This window comes from Rhyacophila brunnea, unplaced genomic scaffold (genome assembly GCF_057557595.1).
Source record: "Rhyacophila brunnea isolate RB1 unplaced genomic scaffold, BYU_Rbru_1.0 scaffold_11, whole genome shotgun sequence".
Taxonomy (NCBI): Eukaryota; Metazoa; Arthropoda; class Insecta; order Trichoptera; family Rhyacophilidae; genus Rhyacophila; species Rhyacophila brunnea.
The window spans coordinates 8751746-8777964 of record NW_028232763.1 but is presented as its reverse complement, the minus strand read 5'-3'; the positions used below and the strand labels follow the sequence as shown (position 1 = coordinate 8777964).

The 26219-nt window shown below is 34.9% G+C and overlaps 1 protein-coding gene across 1 annotated transcript in view; it reads left to right on the top strand.

The window, feature by feature from the left end:
* Positions 1-26219, top strand: part of bchs (WD repeat and FYVE domain containing 3 bchs) — an 80329-nt gene that overhangs the window by 37100 nt on the left and 17010 nt on the right. The window contains exons 26-41 of the mRNA XM_085958735.1: positions 967-1122; positions 2911-3217; positions 4182-4302; positions 4873-5081; positions 6218-6427; positions 9537-9894; positions 12446-12648; positions 13917-14101; positions 15023-15281; positions 16402-16559; positions 17483-17660; positions 19389-19621; positions 20883-20988; positions 21903-22052; positions 23047-23265; positions 23913-24192. Of these exons, the coding sequence (XP_085814861.1) occupies positions 967-1122; positions 2911-3217; positions 4182-4302; positions 4873-5081; positions 6218-6427; positions 9537-9894; positions 12446-12648; positions 13917-14101; positions 15023-15281; positions 16402-16559; positions 17483-17660; positions 19389-19621; positions 20883-20988; positions 21903-22052; positions 23047-23265; positions 23913-24192 (3332 nt within the window). The remainder of the gene's footprint in view (positions 1-966; positions 1123-2910; positions 3218-4181; positions 4303-4872; positions 5082-6217; positions 6428-9536; positions 9895-12445; positions 12649-13916; positions 14102-15022; positions 15282-16401; positions 16560-17482; positions 17661-19388; positions 19622-20882; positions 20989-21902; positions 22053-23046; positions 23266-23912; positions 24193-26219) is intronic.

Below are 26219 nucleotides of genomic sequence, written 5' to 3'. Positions count from 1 at the left end.
CGTCTGTCGTTCTTGGTCAATATATAAAGTGCAAAACTGATATTTTTCATTAAAAGTCTTTGAAACTTTAATTTTTCCCTGCAAACCATAAAAAAAATTTAGTTGTTAATTGTATAAAATCATTTCAATTGTTTTCGCTAACAAAATGAATAGAATTAAAATTTTTTACCTATCTTGAAATCACCAAACTTGCACAATTTCGTCATTTGACCTAAGATCACAGATTTATAAACCCTGCACATATATTCTATACACAAGACTGCTATCGGCGGCAATCGAGGGTAGTTTATCATATTTTTCTATTGAGGTTTTATAATTGTTACAATAACTTAGCCGTCTAAACAGTCAAAACTGTCTATCTCGCTCTTAAAGCACAGCCAAGAGAGGTGCTATTAGAACATAGCACTTATTGTAACAATTACTACAACTAACTTATTGTAAAAATTATAATACTTCAATACAAAAATATGAAAAACTACCCTCGACAGCCGCCGATAGTAGTCTTGTGTATAGAATAGATGCGCTGATCTCTGTATTATTTATACTGTAGAATTAACTTATGTATTATCAGTTGTATAATATTATATAGGTACCATTAAACTATTTCATTGTATCATAGGTAAACTATTGCACTTGGATGAGGCTTATTTCCGATATGATGATTTATTAATGTATAACCTTTATAATTCGACATTGAAAAATTGTTTCTCTACCTATACATTGTAGACTTTTCTTATGACTGGAATGGTAACACTCTTAGTTTGCTTTAAATGTTTTTACAGTTGAACACATGCAACTGCTTCCAAAATGATGTGTTTCTAAACAAATTAAACACCATGAAAGCCCATAACATCACATTCAATTCAATTCAATTTATTTATTTTTTACATATTGTGGACATTATAAAGACATTACATAACTTCAGAGTACTAAAGGTATTATTCTTATTCAATTCTCTGATTATAGATTCCGCGATGGACAAGGTAACGGCGGGTGGTTGAGACACACAGAGCTCGTGGCTCACTCGCAACAAGTTGGTGTGGTCCTCGGTGGATCCGTGGGAAACGGAGGCCAAGTCAAAACAGATCTCTTACACATTCCAGGCTTTCAGATTCTTGGATGGTAAGGAAATGAAGTTATTTTACTACAATATTGTCGCTTTTGTATAAAAGTAAAAAAATCCTCTTGTTATGTATTAGATCATTGTTAATTTACTTTAGATAAAATTACGATAAGATAAAGCATTGTGAAATTCTAAATAACTTTTATATCTTTATTTTAATTGCATGGGAGGTCATGGATTGGTTATGGAATTCTTACAAATTTTTACACTGAAGAATGTCAATTGAGTATTTATGAACCGGTTTCCATGAATTCTTTCAACAATCTATTTGGCATAAAACAGATTTTAAGTTGCAAAAGTAAGCTAATAAGATCTGTACACGTACATGGATTTACTTGCACCAATAGTATGTATTTTAAACTATCCCGATAATAACTGTTTTCACATAAAAGTGCTGACTGTCTCTCCAATCTTATTTTTCAAGCGTAACCGAGACGCTGTTATATGTGAGACGAGATGTTGTTATCGTATCGTGTTATTTGACAGATTCATACAGGATCGGACAAGTTCGTAGATAATTGGTAGACATCAAAATATTCTGTGCAGTGTAGTACTTATTTCTTCCGGCAGGTTTGCCACTATCATTCTACTGGGCATGCGCACCGCCATGCAAGTACCAATTATAGCATGAAAATTCAGAACCTTCTGAACTTGATACGTGCATGCAATCTTGCAACTTGCGCGATAATACCTGCTTACGCGTGCATTTTCTTGTTATGGCCACGATAATACGTACTGTCAGCAGTAAATACATGCACATGAAAGTGCGGTATGACGATATGTAGATCAAAGAAGATTTAAGAAAAACAAAAAATTGTGAATCAACACGTTTACTTTAATCACTTGGGGGGTTATTTGATTATAGACATGCATTATTGATCAGACAATGTTTCGCGACAACTTTCATAAATCCACTTTCTGCATTTACTGTGGTGTGAACAAACTTAAAAAACCGAATTGGAAAAAAATACCAATGATAATACCGTATCATGTATGTACAGTGTACATAATATGACATAGATTTATGGATGCTACATTTTCAAAAATCCATAACTCCAGATATGGTCAAAATCTTACAAAAAAGTATGTACATATTCTATGTGTAATTACACAATATAATATAATATGAAATTATAACTTCCAAAACCCACTAAAAGCATATGAAATAAGTATTTAAACACTAAATGATTTATATTTGATAAAAAAAATTGCCGATATGTCAAATTGTATTTCTGTTGTATTTACTGCAATAACGGATTTATTAACTACTATACAACAAGATCTTCTTGGCTACGTGTTAAAACTGTGAACTAACAAGCTCCTCCCATTTTTAACCGCACTTATAGAGACTTCTGGTTATATAGGAACTTATAGGGACGAGTTGTCCACGTGTTAAAACTGTGAACTAACAAGCTCCTCCTATTTAGTCGACGACAGCGACTTCGGGCTATTGCCTAAATCTTCTTTTTGGACAGTAATACAAATTTGCATAGTAATATTGTTCTATAATAATAACATTGAGGAAAAATTATTTTAAAATCCACTACTTTATGTCTGATTTATTTACCACAAATATTGAATTGTGAACACTTTTTGAAAATAGAGATCTCAAAGTCACCTTTCTATTATTCTAATAATATGACCATTTTTACTGTATTTCACCTATAGAAATACCTCTATAGTGTAACTTACAGTAACTTATCGAACGTGCAAGTAGTTATTTGTAAATTTTCACAAAAGAATTAGAAAAAGACTCCTGTGAAAGACCACACATCTGTTTCTTTCAGGATGATGCCCTCTCATTTAGAAGTGGGCGAGCTGTACTTCCTGCTTGTAGGGCTAATGTTGGGTCAACCCGTTAGACTTCTGCCCGCCGACACCCGACTGGCCATGGACACAGTGTGGCCATTCTTGTGGGGCATCGCTCCAACTCCTAATGCGTCCACCAAACAGAGTATGGCGGCTGTGGCTTCGAGGATTTCTCTATGCTCCGAATCTATGATTGTGCTCTTGTCCATGGTGAGGTGTTTGATACACCATGACCAGGCGACATTGCCTGAATGGATTAAAGATCACCCAGTCACGATAGTACAGGTGAGATCTAAGTTTTTAACGATTTCATTATTTCAATAATACCTTATGTAAGTAAATCACATCTACATCTACAAACAGAGCACATGGATCCTCGTATCACTGGCACAAGACTCCATCTTTGCCCTGCAGTTCAATCTAATATGTAGATCTATCTTAAATGTTTCATATCTTTTATCTTACTGTCTGGATATAAGCATCGTGTAACTTGCTAAATGTCATTTCAGTTATGCATGTATTTGATATAACTGTGGCGATCAACGAGTCTTCTGAGAATAAGCATTATCAGCACAAATCCGTGATATAGTCTTTTCAAATTAATATCGTTTAATTATTATTATATACATTTTTCATAAGCCATCACCGATATCGGTTAGTGTTTACTAAGTGAGAAACGCAGACGGCGAAAAATAAGATCCGATTAGTACATACATTTTTAGTATACAAATTTCACAGGAATCTAATTACAATTGCAAACAAGAACTTTTGACTCAGTAATATTATTAATATTAATTATGTTAAAATGCATTTCTCACCGAAGGCAGGGGATACCCAATGTCAGCATTATTCAATCGTGAGGACTTCAATAAATAGGCTATCATGATTGAATGAACACCTCACTCCGCATTTTATCTTGGTAGAGAACTGTCACTCTGTATCATCGTGCCTCGGGCTAAAAATATCTACCTCGCTGTTATCTTTTATCATTCTATTCACTGTACTTGTGTCAATCCGCAAAATAAATATGCAACCGCTCTCAACAACAAGTCTTCAGTTCTTCACTTTTCTCCTAATCATGCCATCACCTACTTACATATTTTTCGAATGGCTTTAAGAAGTGGAAGAAGATTGGCTAGTGACAGGAAGTTTTGTAAGTGCCAGGTCATCGCCACATATGCTATTTACGTAGATATGATAGCATAAGATGAAGAAACTGGATATTTAAAAATTATTTTTACATTTCCAGGTTCTGTTTTCACTCTACCATAACTTCCCAGATTTCCCACCGATCATGATGACAAGCGATGTGCTGACAGCTTTAGCTTCTACTCTCTTCACTCCAGATCAATCTGAAGAGGTTCAGCCAGGTATGATGCACCTCGATAATATCTGCTATGTAGACGAAACCTTATTTTTTAACAGTTAAACCTTGTTAATTTGAAACAAAATTTTGAATTATGAAATACAAAATGAGCGGAAAAACAGTACAATTAAAAAAAAATTCTTGCAATTTTATAACATTGGTTCCATTTGTGATTTTATTTCTTCCAAATTAATATCAGTGGTGACTATTATAGTTCATTCATCGAATTAGTGGAATTCTCGCTATAAACAGATTTTATGAATAAATTGTGAATATTTCGATTTACGATGAATTTCGAATTAACTGTGTTTGTATTAACAGGGTTTTACTGTATATGTTATTGTTTTAAACTATTTGAAAATACATATTTCTGGAAAGCCTCAGAAATATATTATACCTGTCCTGATCCTGGTGAAAATGAACTGAATCGGATTCGGCTAAGACCTATAAGCTATTGACCACAGTACAAACTTTGCAGATATTTGTAATAACTACAACGAAGGATGCTACATTCTTGCGTATATTGCGTCTGGGATAGATAATAATCTAACTAAACTTATTTATTTGTATTTAGCTGAACCTGGAAATGAGAGTGGCGAAAACTCTGGGGCATCAACTCCTGGTTCAGATCAAGATGCACCTGTCATGGTGGGCTCCACCAACTACCTCAAAGAAACCAACATCAGCCTCACAGAGCATCCTGCCAGAAAATTTGTAATGGATTTTTTGAGAGTCATAGTCATCGATTCTCTTCCGTTGGGAGTGACCAGCAAACAAGCACCTGTAAGTATATTATATAAGTACTCCTCATGCTGTGCTATCTATATTATGCCTGCAATATACTGATAGAGACCACCATAAATACCATAGAGAAGAGTTTTCACATATGCCTCTGCTACCCTTTGATATTTTGCAATGTACTTTTCGATCTGGAAAATTCATTGAAAGCATGTAGATGTTAAATGCCTGAAGTTAGTTCTCTTGACTTATTTACTCATCTTATTACATTTTCTTGATAATTGATAATTTATGACTTAGTTAAACGAAGAAATAATAGAGAGAGAAAGAGCGATCAAACTTCTAGTTTAATAACGGTTGATATAATATTCTCGAAAGCTTTTAAAATGATTGCCTAAGTAGCCATAGAAAATTTCATATTATAATTTCTATGTTTACAGCACTGATTTGTGATCAAAATACAAATGGCTGCCTGCTGTTGTTAACATTCTTGCTATGGCTATTTATTTGTATTGTGCTATTTGCATTTTTAGGCCATTTTATTCATGTTATTTTAGGCTTGATACTATTACATAGTAACAAGCCTACACCTATCTACAAACTTATCTGAAGAATGGGATGGGGGAGCCACTGTTGAAAACTACCCAAGTAAGACTCGTAACTGGACAAAATCTGACATACAAATGAAATTTTCAAAATGGCGTCTCATGGTAGCTTGTAGTGCCATTTTTGGCCATTCTACAGATAAGTTTGTAGGTCTGTAGTTACTTTATTACTAATGCTAAGCGTTTTTATCTCAGTGTGGAGTGAAGTTTACAACACTGACATGCGAATTGACATCCAGCTTCATAATGTAGTCATTAACCGTTGTAATCTGATTTCAGATTCACTTTCATATTATTATGTAAAAACATAAATTTGTCTTGGTAGAAGAAGATTTTTCTTCAACATCTTGGTTGAAATAGAAAGCATAATTTATTTAATACTCCTGTTACAAATTATTAAACAATACACTTATCAGTTTTTGAATTAATTCGATTAATCGGGTTTTGCTATACCAGTATAACTGAAGCATTTAGCAGTTGAAATAGGCAGTAATAGTGCAGTCACATTTCGGAAAACTATGCACCCCATACCATTCTGCGACAATCTAAGTTCAATGCGTTGATTTATTTTTCTAGGTAATTGACATGGTTTTGGATGCCTCACCTCCCAACTCTAGCAACAATCAACAGGTGGAATACCAGACAGAAGTGTTATCCACACTTATGGAACATTTGTTGTCCATCGACATCTTCTCAAGTGAATCGAATGTGGCCAATGTCTGCTATCTTTCTGCGCGGCTCGTCGACAAATTGTGGCAGGGACATTTATCCAGAGACCCTCACGAGGTAAAATCTAATATTCATTATCAACCTAAGCAATAAATAGGGGATGTCGGGGTTCTTCGATCTTCACAGCCATATGAAATGTGATAAATATGTATATCGGTTGTCATCATATTTTCTAACAGAATATTCAATACTCGCTCCAAAATGAATTTGAATAAAGAATATCAACAGTAAATTGTATTGATCTATGAATTATGCATACAATATATAATATTGGTACCCCAGCTATGCCTCTGGAAAACACATTCATGCTATCCACTCTGCTTAGTCCAGGGGTTCACAAAGTGTGTCCCGCGAGAGTTATGTTAAATCTGTATTATTTTTTATTCTTCATATCGAATATTCAAAATTACATTTAATTCACATACAAATTTCGCGAGTTGTCTCATCCGACTTTAATCTCAAATTACTAGCCACTGTCGATTGATTTGCATAATCTAAAAAATTAGACACACAGTGACATGTTTGAATAATCATGAAATACTAAGCCACAAATTATCGGTATTACAGTGATTTTAGTAAGAGCTTCAGTCTACATTCAACGTGTGTCGTTAAAAATCTGCGGCCTGTCAGATATTGCCATAGTAATATCGTGAGGCATAGAAAAGGTTAACTGCATTAGTGCTACAAACAATGCAAATTGCTTTATTTAAATTGGGTACACTGCAAACAAATTACTCTTGTCTATTTAATTACAACGTATAAAATATACTGTATTGATATCAAATAATGACAGCAGGATATTCATGTGTCAAACAAGTGTTTATTTTACAGGATGTCTGTGTGTATTGATTATTTTGGGATATTCATGTGTCAAACAAGTGTTTATTTTACAGGATGTCTGTGTGTATTGATTATTTTGCAGGAAGCGCGGTACTGCGCAAACGCCATTTCCTTGAACCGCTATCCAATCAAATTCATTTCCTGGGTATCACGCGGCAAGGTAAACATTCGCCACAGCCTGAAGAAAACCTCAAGCCTTCATCATTAACCATTTGGCCACCGGTTCTTATGGAAAAGCTTAACACTGACTAGTACCTACTCACTGAAATTATTGTGGCTAACCAATTCCCCGTTAAAAAATGCCTAATCTTCTAAGGGTACTAATGCCTTACGCACCGTGTCACATAACTTGTAATATAAGTCAGAAAGTGGAGAATTGGGTTCACTCTTTGATTCTTGTGTATGTACTCACTTGATGTAGACAAAATGATTTTAACCCACGTCCCATGGCTTCAGAAGTTAATATTCTGTCCACAGAACAGATAATAAATAGATTTCCGATATGCTATAATATATCAATATAGTCAATTTTGAGTCACGGTTTTGAATGTGTGAGTGTCCTACGAAAATGAACCACGCATTATAGACGTGCAATAGTGTGTGTAATACACCAATATTAAATGAGCGTCAAGTATTCGACGTATGACGTATTCTTGACATGTGTCTAAATTTATCCCGTATTCTTCTTTACTTCAGATCGGTTGCCTGCTTCTCCTTACTCGTTAGGTATTTAAGTGCCCATTATTTTTGAGTTCCCTGATTCTGTCATTCGTTTGAAACATGCGTTTTTTATTATCTATAAATAGTGCAGATACAAGAAAACTAATTATATTTCTGTGTATTCTGACATAAATGTATTTTGGTACTGTTTTTCTACTTTCATATTATTGTGACCACCGATTGAGTTTACTAAATCGACCACTTGGTGAAGAAAATTACTTAGTTTTAAACGAGCCCTTATTAGATGCTATCATACTAAGACAATCCATATTTATGTGAGTTAATTTTAAAACTTACAAAATATGAAAATCATGTTTCGCTTACATTTTCATTTTTTTTTTATTGCCTACTGGCAATGGTTTATCAATTTTACACGACGATGATAATGATGCATGGCCACCACAAGGGAAGGGCTGACAGGGCTCGAGCTAGGGGGTCCGGCGTGATGAGTCGGCCTGCTAAGTGAGATTAACAGAAACAGCAATTTTATAAAATATTGACTTTTGTCTTATTAACTATTATTTCATTAGGCATATTACATTATCATACTTTTATTTTTATCAATCGCAACACGTGTCTGTTTTGATACATTGAAAAAGAAAATCTATAAATTTTTGATTAAAATTTTGTGGATCGAAAATGATTTAGCTAAGCAAATTAGTTAATTTTACGGAAGCTTTTGAAAAATATGCATCAATGCGTGTACGTCTAAATGAGTTGTATTGTGTATAGTTATTTTAAAATAAATATTATTCTTGTACACATCCATGCACCACAAATTTGTTCCATGAATAGTAAAAAAAGTCGCCTACTGTACATTTTATTTAATGTATATTAACATTTAAAAGTAAGTGGTTGCGGGATGTTTAGGTATTACTTACATATTTTTCAATTTTTGATATTATATGTCGATAGTTAACCAATTTTGTTTTGGTTAATCTTTCATGCTGAAAAATCACTGTTAATGTGAGCTTCCATAATTTTTGGTGTAAAAGGGAAATTTTATGTAGTCTTATCAGAGAAATCTGGTTCGACGACATCTATTTTATCGCAAAATATTTCTTGTATACTATCTCGTTGGTTTTTTTCTTTTGTGGTCTTTCTGCGTTATGTTGGTGTTGGTTATACCTGCCCTTAAACCTGCTGGACCATCAAACTACTATAAAACATTGACAAAAATAGACGGAATGGCCTTAATTTCACCTCCCGTAAAACCTGGGGTTCCGTGGAATACCAGTTAGGAAAATTGCTTTAGAGTATCATACTGCCTGTGACCTTAGCTATAAGTAGGGAGCCCGCTTCAAGAGTGGTGGCCATTATATTACGTCATGTAAAACCAATGTTAAATGGACTTTGCTACTGTCAACACCTGCTAGCTCTATCCACTTTACTTAATCTATCATGAATTATGTTAGAAGTCAGCTTTTGTGGAGATATTAATACTAAAAATCATGTTACATACTCCACTCTTTGGTTTACGCTACAAGTTATGATACCGTACTTATGTGACTTTATTGTGGTTTTCAAAACAGGATGCTTACCTAATCAAGTGTGTAATGCTTACTGGTATCGTGCCGTGTTGTTGATTCGTTTTGTTTTTCTCCAGGTATTTGACTTCATAGTTAAACTGGTGACGCAAGCGAAGCGCAAATCAAGTTGCGTATCTCTGGAAGGCCTGCATCACTGCCTGAACAGGACGATACTGTTCCTGCTGTCACGCTCCACGGAGTCTATCGCAGACCAGATGTCGGTGCTTGAAGCCCTCCACAAGCTGACCACCAATCGGCTGCTCATCTTCGGGGCGGGCAACCACGAGCTGGAGTTTGTAGGCTGTCTAACTTATTGCTTGCTGCAACTGAGTGCCGATATGAAAATAATTCTTGACTCTCACATGCGAACTACTTGGCATGTCAATCCTAACAGCGATCTCGAATCGAGGGACGATCAATTGACACAACATCAAGGTATGCCATACGACATTGTCACGTAAAATTATTTTACATCCAGAATTATTTTTATTTCATCAATAAAGAAAGCTAGCATCCACATGTCTGGATTAAAAATATAGCATGACACGTTCCAATTGACAGTTAGGCTTAAAACATTTCATTTTTATTCAAATATTCATCAACCACATTGATTGGTAACAATGGCAGTTAAATGCTGGAGAAGTTATATATATATACTTAAGTTATTTTATAAATGCAATAGAATTTAATGCATAATCTTATTAGCTGCATTGAAACCTCTTTAATACGAAATTCAAGGAATCAATATTTCCAAAATTTTCAAATTATGAATTATGAAATATAATATGCAATGTAAAAAAAAATCTAAAGCCATATTCATTGTTCTCGAACCGTAATGAATTATTATGAAAACAAAGAAATATGTATCTTCGGGAAGCAGCCAAGATCTACATCAGATTGTAGAGCCAATGACGATGAAGACAACCAAAGATGACCGAGGAAGTCGCTATAGTCGCATGTAGAAGACTTCTAGTGATATACCTGTCATGGCAACAACGCGTGGTGGAGGCTTACTTAAATAATGTATCGGGTCTTCTTTTAGATGCGATTCTTCTTTTTCTTCGCAATAAATTAAAAGTTTACTAATAATAATTCTAATATATAAGATATAGATAACCTTCCTGATCGTTATAGACATATTTTTATTATATTAAGCTTCAAATTACGTAAATTCATAGATCCGTACCGAAATGATAAATTTGGGGCCGTTCCTCATTTGAAAACGGAAGTGCGATTAGCTGCACTGGAGGGGATTGTTAGTTCAAAGTTTTAACACATGGACAAGAAGCTCTTGTTTGACAGTAGATACAATTATTTTAATATGGATTATTTTAAATAGTTAGTATTTTTTTCTATACTGGAGAATCAATATACATGGGTATATAGAATTATTATAATACTTCATGTTGGCGTGTAAGTACATAGAACATAATGAGTTTTTTATTTTAAAAAATTATCAATGATATCTTTTGATTTTTGAAGTTTGGATTTAAATAATATGTCGTGTATATATTCTTGTGTTTTTTCGAGACTTACAATAACTTAATATTCCTTCTAACAATAATATTAACATCTCTTTTAAAAATGATTTTGAATTTTAATTTTCCATCCAATCGTCCATTACAAATTGACTTTCATTGACTAAAGATTGAGGCTCTATACATAGACTTATGTGAATGAGATTGTGTGTTATTTGGAATTGGAATGTGTGCTTGTTATAATCTGAGACACATTCCCATTCCATGTAACGCATGACTCGTAAGTATGAATGACTATGCATAGGGCCCTTAAAATGATTTCTATAAGTACTGTTATAATATTAATATAATATAAATTGTGTTTCTCTATCCAATAACAATGATATATTTTATATATTGATAGAAATTATATGAGTACATAATATGTAGTATTTATTTCATTGATATTATTAAATGACTTATTATTGAGACTCACCACATATTTGAACCGTGTAAATCAAAATTTGGCAAAGAAATTTTAATTGATTCTCTACCACCTATGGTAGTGGCGAAGCGTTCACCTCTGAAGCTGTAGATCGTAGGTTTTATACCAGTGTCTGGAAAAATTCAAACAGTGTCTTTTAAATTTGTGTAGAAATGTTTGGATTGTTGATATAGATTCTATGCTGAAAACACATCAGCTTAAAAATAAAATGGTTATTATCTACCAATTATATACACACACGATGGCCGCGCGGCTTAAGCGTTGGGCTTTGGCGTCGTGGGTCCCAGGTTCGAATCCTGGGTCTGGTAAGTACACTTATTGTTTTTCAATTTGTGTATGAGCCAGAGTATAGACCTAATAGGTTGAGCAAGTGGCTGATATCCATTTCTCGTAAAAAACAAAATCTGTTAATACAAACCTTCACTCTGGATCGGACATGGTCGAAATAAAAAAAAATTATCTAAATAAAATTAGATTAGATATCTACAGTAAGTAAGAGAAAAGAAGAATACATTGTTCTCAACTCTTGATTTCGACAGGCATTGTTTTTAGGACATGGTAATTAAATTCATAATATCGTGGGTATTCTGCGAAAAAGCACTAAGTCAAAATTTTGCTGTTTTGACTTAATGATGAGGTAATCTTATTAAGAGTACGCTCTATAGTCTACAAAAACACTCACAGTCATATCTATAAAACTGGCGAAGATAATTTATGTTATAAGTCAAAAAGACATACATCTATTCAGAGAAAAAGCACTAAATTTACTAGACTAGCATTTGCTTTTCTCATTCTCAGGCTATATTCACAAAATTCTGCGTGCAAAACTGCACTAAGTCATACTCAAAGCAATATCGCAGAAAGGAATTTGCCTTTTACATATATAAAAAAAGTTAAGACCGTCCAAACTTTCAAACTCGATTATCTCAAAACTAGTATTTTTGACTTAATGCTTATTCGCAGAATACCCACGATATGAAGAATGCTGATGTATAGATTGATTAAATCTTATTTATGTTGACAGGTCGTAACTTAATGGCTGGCGCAGCAAGACGTGTATGGGAAGACCTTTATGCTTGCAAGAAGCCGGCAATTGAGGAGGTGTTTAAGATAACGCTCGTGGCTCCAGCAGGAAATGCCAAAGCGCCGGATCTCGCTGCTGTAAGAGAACAGCTATGCGAGAGTGCTACTAAACTTTGGCTGCACTATGTGGATTCAGAAAGAAAGGTAACTCAAATATTTAAATTTGTATATTATACAAACATGATTGTTTTACTGAAGGCGCAGGCATGAAATTGGCAAACATGTGCATTTTTTAGAAGTGATTCCCAACCTTTTGTGGCTGTCGGAGCCCTTGAAGCATTTTGTAAAATCTTGGAGAACCTCTACATGTTTAAAATAAATTAAAATTAGTAAATTAAAAAATATCTGTGTAAAGCAGGAGGCAGTGACATACCTAGCCAAAATGCCACCTTTAAAAGCGGAAAGGCCGTATAATGATCTAAGCCTGAACTATCGGTATAAACTATGTTGGAAAGATATTTATATCATTTGTTGCCCTATCTTTTTTTATGCTAATCAACATTTTTAATGATCACATCAAATATTTTTACATTATTTTTAACTACATTTTAAAATTTAGAATCAAGCTGTATAAGATATCTGTGGTTATGGCACTTTTTCTAATTATTCTTTAGTCAATGCACAAATTATACATTCAATTAACCCTGCTTGGTTGGGAATCACTGCGTAAAAATATAACATTATACAGTAAATCCTCGTTAATAAGAACACGGATAATTCGAAATTCGCCATAATTCGAAATTTTCGCAAAAAAAAAGTCCCTTGAACATTATTTTCATATAAAACCATAAATTTAATGTAATTCGTAATGAATCCTGGCATATAAAAATAATCAATAATTCGTAATAAAGTACACTATTTCATGAGCCAGTCATTGAAAATTGTGACAGATTTTTCTTAAAACATCATAAATTACTTATTTTAAGAAGGTAACAAAAATAATCGGGACATTTTATTTTTTTATTTTATTATTTATACATTTCATATTTTGTAATTCGAATTTTTTTTCGATTATCGGTCCCATGAAATTCGTATTAACGAGGTTTTACTGAAGTATCATAATGAATTTTTATTTACAATGATAATTTTTGTACACATACATATTCTAATATATCCAAAATTACTTACAAAGATCTATGGTTTTTTTTCTACACATACATTATGAAAAATAATCTGAATGGTTGTTTGTCCATATATAAATGTTCCTGAAGAGAGAATCTTTTCTGTAGAAAAATTATGTATATGTTTGAGTACTTTTTTTCTTCAGAATTGCTTTTATTACGGATAGTACATTCTATGAATTCTGTGAATGGCCAGAAATTAAAAAACATGCTATTTGCATCTGAAACCTTCAGTATCATTAGTAAGCAGTATTAAATTTAATAGTAAATATTTATTTACCATTATTTCAGGCATCGTACCGGATCCCTTGGGAGCTTCACAATCAAATACAGTCAAAGATACAAAAAGTGACAGGCGGACTGACAAGGCTTGCGAGCAGAACGAAAGTCAAGAAAGAAGACCCGGCCAGAATTCGGGTCAACCTTACCAAACAACAAGCACTTTCATATACAAATATACACGTGCATCTTGTGAGGTAATTGTTACAATTTTTCAACTAAATCAATCTTCACAAAGTTGTAATATTTGAAATCTACAGTTAATTTTTTGTAAAGCTCAAACAATATATGGACTTGGAACCTTATGATCCCATTGAGAGATAACAATTTTCAAATTTTATCTATCAAATGGTATGTACCTACAATTCCATCAAAGTAGCTTTCACTGTCACATTTATCAGGTTCACTACATGTTAATCCTCACCTCTGACAGATTGTTAATTCATTATTTAAGTGTCAATATTCCCTATATGGTGTGCGCGTGTGCGAAATGAAAGAATAGGATTGAGATCGCTGAGCGTAAAAAATCTGGTTGCGATCTAGTCAAAGTGTTAATTGATTATGTACTATTGGCTATAAAAATAAATGCTTCTATGCTTTCTGTACAAGATATTCATAATCATGTATCTAAATACATAGATATTCCCGAAACCTGGTGAAGTAAAAATTATGCGTTTGAATTTTTTAAAATTTAATTCAAAAATTATCGTTTTAAGTGTTATTATTATGTAAAATCACTGAAAAAAATAAATACCTTAAATATATAAGTTTTAATAAAAAATTGTATGTGTGTTTGTGGGGGGGGGGTTTAAATTTACCGCACCGGGTGACACCAACCCTAGTTACGCCACTGCTCAGATGTGTTGATGATCCGCACACACAATAGAAAAATTAGAGGGAACGTTGATTATAGTGTGGTTGTAAGCAGCAGGTAAATTTGATGTAACTAAAAAAAAGTAAGACAAAATAATTTTTTGCCCCACGAATGACATGACTAAATGTAGCTACTCTATAATGGATAGGATAAGAACAGCCAATCTTATAATTTATTTATTAAAATGTATTTAATAATATAACATTGATAAAGGACTGGGTTCTATTTTTTATTCTTTTTATAGGGAACTATGGAGTCTGCGATGCACCCAGCACACCAACACCCAACAGCATACACAGCGCTATGTCCACCAAGAGTGGGTGCAGTCAGAGACAGAGCTGACGAGAGAGAGGGGTCTGTGGGGACCCCGGAGAGGGAGTCCTCTAGACAAGTGGATGCTGGACACCACTGAAGGACCCAACCGCATGCGGAAGAAGATGAGAAAGAACGATATGTTCTATCAACATTACCCGTATAGACCGGAGATGGATAATCCTGATAATGTGAGTAATAAATTTGTATATTGATCACCATTTTAACATTTCTTTTGCTTTTTTATTATTTCTGACATATTTAATATTATAGTGTGGGCGCCTTCGAATACTTTCTCTCTCACTTATCGGACGTCGCATACCGTACTGTCCAGGCGTTCCCACTATCGCGTGCCCCCACTATCCGGCACTCCCACCGCAGCGCGCATACGTTATCACATAGACGGCAGAGAAGGGGTTGCCTATTTGACTATATAAGGCATAAAGCCCACCAAAAAAGTGTTCGGTGCGCTCACTACTGAGTAGGCCCCCTCCCACCCGAGCATTACCCTTCACCTATGTAATAAGGGGCTCAAGGAGCACAAAATAATTATTATTATCAGCGTCTCTCATAACAAAGCAATAAAAATATTATTAAATTTCTCGGGGCTTGTAATTAATATCGGACACGCAATAACTAAACAAAGAGTTCACTGTTCTTATATAATGGCTTCTCGCCCGTCTGTCGACGACGCTTCGAGGAGCATGATTTTGCTTGCCGTGTTCAATGAATGGACTACGTTGTATTTTCGTTAATTCGTATCGCTGAGAAGCGAAAAACGGTCACTCATGGGGCAGGCGGGCACAAGGCGTCCTCAAATCCAGTGTGCGCTGGCGTATTTGATTACGTTGTATTTTCGATGATTCACATAGAAAATGCGCGAGCGCCCCGCAAGCCTGCTTTAGTAGACTTTATGCCTAAGGCGACGCTTGGGCTTCAGTTATCAATTAAAATTGAGTCGAGCTTAGCTTCGTCAAGAGACCTAATTCACCTAGTTCACTACAGTAGTCTTGCTTGCACTCTAAAAACGGATTAAACGGTTAGCCATAAGCCTTATCAGAGTCAAGTGAGCTATTCGATTGAGCTAGGTACATGGTCTGTCTACGTCGCAGTTCCAGTATAAATTACTTCGAACTTATTATACTCGCGCTTATCAAATTATTGTATTGTTACCTATAAAATCAAATATACCGTATATTCTTTGAGACACCCACGACTTACCATTTATAAATAGAGGAAGGAAGAGGACTCCATCCCTTATAAGATAATATTATTTGATATATTTTAAACTTTGTATCATTATTTTTGCAGAAACAATTCAAATACAAAGTAGCCCAAAGTCTTGACAGTAAAGAATACTACAAGGTGTTCCAGCAATGGCGAACCGGTGGCTTAAGTCTCGGCGACAATGACTGTTTGGGTTACCCTATGGAATCACAACAATGTCTGCCTATTGAAGACAATAATGGGTAACATTTTGCATTAATTATTTATACTATGAAGTCTAAGCGGAAAATTGTGCAATCTATCTATAAAATGCGCCCGCAATGAATTGAGTGATTGCCCGTTTCTGAAGCAGTGGATCACGTGTTCAAATCCTGGATCTGACAAATTCTCATATTGGTGTTTCAATATGTGTTTGGCTCCATATCGCGAATAATCAACAATAATTTCTTATTTAAAAGTCTGTTGATTATTATGCACCCAAGATACACACTGAGTTGTAAAACAATAACATTAATGATATAAAATGTACAGTTTCTATCATTTTCCTCACAGCTTTATGTATTGAATTGAATGTTAAAACAGTACACTCTAAGTAATCCGCCGCTCGATTATCCGATAACTACTATAATTCGCCGGTATTTGATTGTCAAATTCAGTAGTCCGTTGCATAAAGTATGCAACGCAGTTGAGACGGGTTTATTTTGGAGACTTCTTCGTAAAACGTACATTCATCGTGAAGAAAGTATTGTACCAGGGAGGAAAGTATCCAAGGATCGCATCACAACAGGACACTCAGGAAAGCCAGGAACCCATGCCATTCAAGAATATCTGCCTCACTAAACAACTGGTTGTGTCAAGTGATTTACTGTTTAATATTTAGTTAATAAACTTAGTTTATAAATATGTATAATTTAGTAAATACTTGATTTTGATTATACCTACTTAAATAAAACTGTAATTTGCTCGTACAAATTTCTCAAAAAAACTATTTTTACGAAATACCTGTTTTAATTTTTACCATGTTTTGTATGTATGCACTATAATCCGCCGCTTTCACTAATTGGACACTTGTCAGGTTTTTGGGGTGGCGGATTACTGAGAGAGTACTCTTCTGATATATTTTTGTCTGTGCAATGTTACTTACTATGTTATATCTCTTTGATAGATCCCAGGATATACCAGGGAATGGAAGCTCACCATCGAGTCTTGTAAATAATTTAACAAAACAAAATCAGAACTCGATCGAAGCGAATGAAGACGGAAAGGAAGAAGAGGATGAAGAAGAACAACCTCCCCCGCCTGATAATCAAACTCTTCTCCGATTATTGGAACATCATGAAAAGGTCATTGTAGATTTTTTTCTCTTATGCTATATTATGTTTCTCTTAGTAAATGTGCTTTCATACTATGTGACAGTATATGTATCAAAAACATTACAATACTTGCTCACATAATGTATACATATAGGCGGCTCTCGTGGTGCAGTGGGTAAGGCGCTGGCCTTCCGCCCGAGAGTTCTGGGTTCGATTCCCGGTGAGGACACGATATTTAGGTGTTTTTCTCAAAGCCTGGGTGTTTGTGATTGTCCAAAATTACTAACAACCACCTTGTACGAAAAAGCAAGGACATGGTTGTTAATAATTCAAAAAAAAAAAAAAAATGTATACATACTTGTCATCATAGATTGCAATAGATATGTCAAAGCGTCGTGTGTTGACATATATTCATAATAGTTTGACAACCATGTGTAAATGCAACCAGTCGCTTTATGTATGTATGCTAACTTACCTGTCAAAATATATGACAGAATAGATTCATAGATATGCTCGGAAAATTATTTTTATTTACTTTTAATAATGTATTAAAAACTGTGGTTGCACTTTTTATAGTAGACTGTAATAATTGATCGGTGGAATGATTGTGATTGGGAATGTGTATGCTGTGGGGGGCGAGGGAGCGTTTACACTTAGGATGCCAGGCACTGACCTTTTACTACTTGACACCCTGTGCTGGTAACACAGACACGGGTGGTTTGATTAACGGAGTTTGCACGGAGACTCTGATGGAATTATGGTTACCACGACAGTTGCACTGTACACGCTTGTGGTATGCACTTAACTTTTTGAATCAGTCTGTATGCGCTTGGAATGACTCGTTGAACAACAGTCTAGCTGTAATAAGCCTACACGCTCCCGTTGTCTTGAGGTAATGTTAATACCATAATTGCCCAAACCAAACTGAATTTAGTATTAATATTAGTAAAAGTAATTTAGTAATACCATTTTAGAGCGGCATGCACAATCTGCGAAAATGCACGATAAGTCGCCGAAAAGCATGACTTAACTATAGACAATCCTGAGTATAGAGTTAAGGAATCCTTAACCATAGACTACTTTTGTTATGAACACGCCCTCTTCTGTATTACCATTTACCACTGACAGCTGCTGTCAAAATAAATTCGCATGTCTATAAAACAGTCCATACACTCAAATTCATTTAACAATGTATCTCACTTCCGGATATTGATAGTGTTAATTCGTTTGGCATGTACTTGCAGAATATTATTTTAGTTTTATACGCCAGCCCGCAGAAATACAAGATGCCAGGAGATAGAATGACACTTGACGCTAGTGTTACCATGTTAAAAAAATATCTTGCAGTTCCTGTGGAATCATAGATTTAATTATAAAACATAAGAGTATTATAATTAAATATTAATATGTATTTATAGTTATTGCATTTATAAAATGCAGTTGTCATATTTTTGTCATCGTTTAACAATTATAAAATAATTTACCTAAACTATAGGAAAGAGAATTTTTAAATATGGTATTATTTTCAATAGAAGTGATCTTAACTAAGGACAATGTTTCTGCATAGTGTTTTCTGCTAAGGAAATTTTAGTTATGACAAATGTTTCTGCATTCCGCTCTTAATATTTTTAGGTAAATCAATATTAGTTTCATCAATATTGTGTTGTTTATTTAAGAAAATTTAATTAAGCACATAATCACAAAAGCTAAAGTAACATAGTTTTTTCGATACCAGTAATTCAATCTTAATTTTTCCAGATCACTCACATGTTCAGATGCGCTCGAATCATAGGTCTGGATACGACAGAAGGCCTTCTTCTCTTTGGTCGTGAACATTGTTACGTCATCGATGGATTCACACTCCTTAAGAACAGGGAAATACGAGACTTAGACAGTTGCCCGCCGGATTACGAACCCATTCTTCCTGCCAGTCAAGGATGCAGTAAAGGCATTCCGAGATTGTGCTCTAAATTCTCTTATGAAGACATCAGGTATGGTTCTACGTAAATAATTATTAAATTTATGCTAACAAACTTGTATGTAATACCGATTGTACATTATACTGAATCATAAATCAGAGATTTAAAAATTTAATAACTTAGAATCAGTTATGAAACCGCTTTGTGCGGCGGCTAAAATTCACGTCAAGAGACAAAAAAATTTTTTTTCAACATTGCCGATAATCAGTCAGTTTCAATTCTTACACAAAATAAATCTTGTCAACACACGAGTGTAAATACTTCAAAATGCACCGCAGTGACGTTTGTGACGTCCTCAGCTAGTCAAAACAACTTCGGGTGAATGCTTTCGATTCATCTTGTATACTCCTACATACCTCCATACATACAATATTTTCCTCTATGATTATTGAATGTGGTCTCCCAGATCGTGACAGGTCGTTTACGGGACCCTTTTGCTGGAGAAGTTAAGTGACGAATCATCGGATTCAGAGCATGAATTCCTGACATTAAAATTATATTGGTGGCGGTATCGACTGTTTTGAAAATAAAATTCCAGGGTTACTCTGTCATGGATTTTTAATCGCCAGTTTGTTACTCTTGCAATCTGAAAAAATAATTTATAAACCAGAGAATTATTAAATTTTTGAATCCTTATCCTTACCAATTATCTTTATACCCCGTTTACATGTGCATGGATCTACTGCTGACAGTATGTATTGTCGCGGCCATAACAAGAAAACATACGTGTAAACATGTATTATCGTGCAAGTTGCAAGATTGCGTACATGAATCAAAAAAGTTCGGAAGCTTCAAAATTTTCACGTGACTGTTGGATTTGTTCGATATCTGTGCCTGCGCAATAGAACGGTAGTGGCGAACCTGCCGGAAAAAAAATGAACTACACCACGCAGACTCATTTTGAGGTTAACCGATTTTCATGAAATGTCAAATGGTACCATACAGTGTTAACATCACATCTCGCTTACTCTTGAATAAAATCATTAATAACACGTTAATTATATCTAATGGCCAACGAATCCAAACGCGCCAGTCGCGGTGTTAGCACTAAATGAGTTAAAATACACACTATTGCTGCCAGTAAATCCATGCATGTGTACAGGCGCTAATAGGCAAGAGGACATGAATGTTATGTAATCAGAGAATGTACTGTTTTTTTGTCCTGATTTATTATTGAAATATGCCATTATCTGGTACAATGAACCACTTAAGAAAGTACTCAAACGTTATCTTCTCAATAAAACTGAAATTAAATATTTAATGACGATTACAGGGAAGTCCACAAACGTCGGTATCTCTTACAACCGATGGCTTTAGAAGTCTTCTCAAGTGATGGACGTAACTACCTTCTATCTTTCCCACGGAAAGTTCGCAATAAGGTGAGCCTAATTATTTTTAACAAAATTTAATCTTGATAATATTCTAAACCGCAAATTATATTATGGTGCATGTTACGGACTATCACTTGACGTCACAGTAAGCTGCCGCTATGGGAAAAAAGTGTGTAATGTCGTTTTTCTTGGTGTTTAAAATATTATCAGACTGATGCTCCCATCCTGTAGCACATTTTGAACCTTTAAACGAACATTGTCAGTTGGAAAAATCTGCCGAAATCACCAAACAACAATGAGGTCACCTCACGTTGAACCGCACTGCATCGACACCTGCATAACGTTTTGAATGTTTTATCATTTTCTACATGTCTACACTTTTTCGAATCATGTCAAAATCACGTTTTTGGTGCTTTGCACTATGTATTTTCTATAAGAATATTGTCAATTATCTATGATCTGCAGGTTGGGTTCTGTACAAAATATTATCTATGGATATAATATCGCAAGTAAATTAACGTGCGCACACAACTGTTAAAATTAATTGAAATTAGTATGAATAATTAATAATAATTCAAAATACTACTACATTAGCATTGGCACTTTCTATAATTGAATTTAGAGAGGTGGTGATCGTTCAAAATATTCTGCAAAATGACGAAACTGTAGACCAAATTTGTCAGCGTGACGGTGACATGACATGCACCTCAATTTGATCACAACTTTACACACATTAAGAAAGTTGATTAGTAAGTCATGTGAGAATTGACAACAATTAGATTCCCATACACTTAATCGATTGCATGTTGAGATAATCACAGTGCTGTTATTGAATAAAATAATACATAGTCCTTATTTCGAAGGATTATAAAGAATGAGTATTAGAATCAAGGTTATATTGTAAAACATTATATAATTGACATGATTTATCTTACGTAATATTTGTACTTTTTTTGTGCCAGGTATACCAACGTTTCATGTCGCTGGCGACAGGGATATCAGATAGTGCAGCGGGCTCTGTTGCTGGGCAACGACGAGGAGTTGCCGTGGAACAATCCCAAGGACTCCTTGCCAATCTTATCGGCGATACTTCTGTTACACAACGATGGGTGGTGAGTGAAACATAATCATTTTTTAACCATTGCAACCAATCACATAAGGAGGATAAAACACTCCTTGTACTAATTTTTAACTCTGATCCAAATAACCATATTGTGGAAGCAATAATAGGTACATCAGAGGTTGCAAACTTTTTTTTCACCCACTTTTAGAATACTCATCAGCAGTTTACCTTCTTCTTATTGTGCCATCCCCTAGCGGAGGTCGGCCACCTTCAAGGCAATCTTACCTTTGTTGTCTGCTACCCGGAACAGTTCAGTGGGGCTGCACTCGTACCAATCACAGAGGTTCTTAAGCCACGAAATGCGGCGCCGTCCTCTGCTACGCTTCCCATTGATCTTTCCTTGAATGACAAGTTGGGGAATGCTGTATTTTTAGCAATTTACCAAGATCAGCAAAAAAAGGATTTGAATTTTTATATTTTATTTATTTTAATTTTTATAAAAAATTATTTACAAACAATATTAGTTCTAATACAAATACATTACAGAAGATATCAAACCCTCGCTACTAAACCGCCACAAGTCCAAATTTACGTGTTTTGAGTTAATTACTACGTTTCATTGTCTATCGTTCATAGTATTTGTACCGAAAATTTCATATCTCTAAGTCATCAAATTCAAGTCAAAACTTCATTCAATATCTAAACATATTTCAAAAACACAGTACAAAAATGCGAAAGGTAAAAACTCCAAAGCTTATTTTCTCTGTTTGACGTTTTTTTGATTGTAGCAGTTTAGTTGCGAGGGTGCGATATAACCACTTAAAACATGTTAAATTATACATAATTTCTTCTAATGAAAATCCATTTAAATGTCATTCTTTTATATGCATAAAGCCTGATGATTTGAAAACACAAAATGGTTCATACATAATATGAAATACTCGAAGTATCAATTAGTATTTTTTGTCTCTTGAGCTGCTTAGCTCTTGCCTTCCACTGTTTTATTTGAGTTTAATTTAAGGTTTTGTTATTATTGTTTTCAGCGTGGAGAGATTTCCAATTTCCAGTATTTGATGCATTTAAATACGCTCGCCGGTCGATCGTACAATGATCTGATGCAGTATCCTGTATTCCCGTGGATCTTAGCCGACTATGACTCGCACGAGCTAGACCTTACGGATCCCAACACATTCCGGGACTTTTCAAGACCGATGGGAGCCCAGAGCCAAGACAGACTTGAACAGTTTAGGAAAAGATATAAGGTAAAGCTAATTTTCATCAATTAATTAAATGCCAATCTGTCTTATTGGAATTCAAGTCAGCTTATCGACTGCTTCATCTGCAAACTCCATTTAGGCAAATCGTTCAGGAAGGAGAAAAAATTTAATAATTTAACTATCGAGCGGAATTTAACAATTCCAAAAATACACTTGGAAAATATTTTTTTTTTCCACACAAGGTGCACTATGAATTAATACACTATTTTTGCTTCTCTTTTATATATAAAGAAAATTTATACAAATAGCGGAGTTGTTCCATTTACGATATTGGAAATTTGGCACCCGCAGTTGGCTGTTTTGTGTGAAGAACGATAACGCATTTATTTATAGGTTTAGGAGTTTGAAATTGTGTGAGCATAGAAAACATGCTTTATAACAAAATGCCATCAAAATCTCATTTTTGGTCAAAAGTGCAGTTGGCTGGTTTGCAGATTAGGCAGTCGTCATGTAGTTTTTCCGTTACTATTTGGCTGAATCCATTTAAAGAGATTATGCATTGTTTTACTCTGTAACTAGACCATGAGTGACAGATTTGTTCCTGGAAGCATAGGATAGGAAGAACTTAGTCACATTGGTTACCATCATCGGGAAAAAGATTTCGATTATTGATGTTTTATTTTTGTTTAAAGGAATGGGACGACCCACACGGAGAAACTCCACCATATCACTATGGGACACATTACTCTTCCGCCATGATTGTCTGCTCCTACCTCGTGAGAATGGAGCCGTTCACGCAACACTTCCTCAGACTGCAAGGTGGCCATTTTGACCTGGCCGACCGGATGTTTAATTCTGTGAAGGAGGCTTGGCGATCTGCTTCGAAACACAATATGGCCGACGTTAAAGAATTGATACCTGAGTTTTTCTACTTGCCGGAGTTCTTGTGCAATTCAAACAATTTTGATTTGGGTATGTGAAATAAAATTTCTTATTTTTAACCCTTAACCTGGCACTCGCGGGCTATTGTAGTATGACGAATTCACTCTCCGCGGTGACGGTTTTTGTTTAATTTAACTTCTGTGTTTCATAATAAAAATGGCAATAAAAAATGAGTTTTATGGCTCTTTAGGCGCCTAGACATGTTCAGATTATTTTACAACATTAAAAAACCGTAATAAATCAGTCATAATGTCAAAAATATCGAAGAAATTAATTCTATACAAAGACTCACCATTTATAAGATTTCCGCCATTTTGTTTTATGTATATGGAGCACTGCAAGGCTTGCATTTTGTTATTCGTCACGCTCGTGCTTGACGCGTGTATAGAAACACTTCACAAATGGTAATAAAATCACACATAATGTTTTTTCCCTGAGTAGGGTCGTAAATATAGCACAATAATTTTAGACTAAACAAACTTTTAGGCAGACACTTAAACAGCTATTAAATATTATTACTGAGTTACATATTTATTTTTACTTTACACATTTAAAATTGTTTTGAAGAGTGGTAGATTTTATAACACGGACTGAGACATAAAGCCACATTGCAAATACAACACATATATCTAGATAGAGATGTTTTTTTTTTATTAATTTTTGAATTTCCGCACACATGACAGCGTCTTCTGGGCTTTTTATTATTTGCCGTGGGCGGAATGTTTTCCGGCAAATGATCTGTTAAAGTTCTAGGCAACAACCTCAATGGATTTTCACTAGTCGATGGTCTGGGTTGTGGAGTTTTCGTGATTTTCACAGCGTACTTAGCAACTAATTGTTTTATCACGACTAACTGAAATTCTCCTAAAGTTTTTTTACTACCAGTAACAGATTTATACATATAGAAAGCATTTAATAAATAGAGGTCAATCATGTGAAATGCTACTTTTTTGTACCATTTCACAGATTTCCTCATGCACGACAAGCTGCTGAGCATCATGTCGGCCTTGTCGACAGTCCCCATATTTTTATTATACTCTAAGATGCACTTTGGCTTCATAATGGGTTCTCCGGTTCTAAAATTAGTTTTACCGGTTGGACCGAAGGAGTCATCGTGCATAGTTGTAAGCATGTGGACATCTCTTCTGTCACACCATTTGAGAGCCAACAATGGGCTGTTTGACTTTACCTCTGTCTCCCCCTTTTTCAGCTTTTTGAAGCATGGCATTTCTTTGCGATTCTTACGTACAGTCCCACAAGCATTGGTTTTATTTTCATGGAGGTGTTTGAATAACTGTGGACCGGTGTACCAGTTATCGCACCACAACGAATGCCCTTTGCCCAGATACTCGGTCAGCAGCGTTGTCACAACAGCTCCGGAAATTGCAAAGTTTTGGCTATCCACTATGTCTGTCCCGTCACCACAATAAATAATAAAATCTAAAATATAACCCGTCATAACGTCACACAGCACGAACATTTTGATACCGAAACGATGACGCTTCGATGGAATGAATTGTTTAAAAATAAGTCTCCCTTTAAAAACAATAATGCTCTCATCGATACAGAGATTTTGATGCGGAATCATCGTGTCTTTGAAAATTTTGCGCGTATGCTCTAAAAGTAACCTAATTTTATTTAGTCTATCTGAGGTAACACTTGTTGGATCGGAAAAATGGAGCATTTGGAGCAATAACTCATATCGGTCTCTAGGCATCGTCTGACCGAAAATGGGTGCACTTAAAAAACAATCCGTACTCCAGTGTTCTTCTAGTGACAAATGTTTGTTTCGTGTCATGAGCATTGACACCGCAAAAAATGCATATAATTCTGATACAGTTGTATCGATCCAATTATGAGAACGTGATTTTGGTCCAAGTTCTTGAGTGTTATACTGGTAGTGGAAAAAAATGTTTGTTTGTTGGACTACCTTCAACATTATATCACGGTTTAAAAAATGTTCAAAAAAAAGACACTCAGGCGAAGTCTCAGTCAAATCGCTGTTTGCTATGCCGGATTGAAAATCATCAAACTCATACACGATCGGAACATGGGGT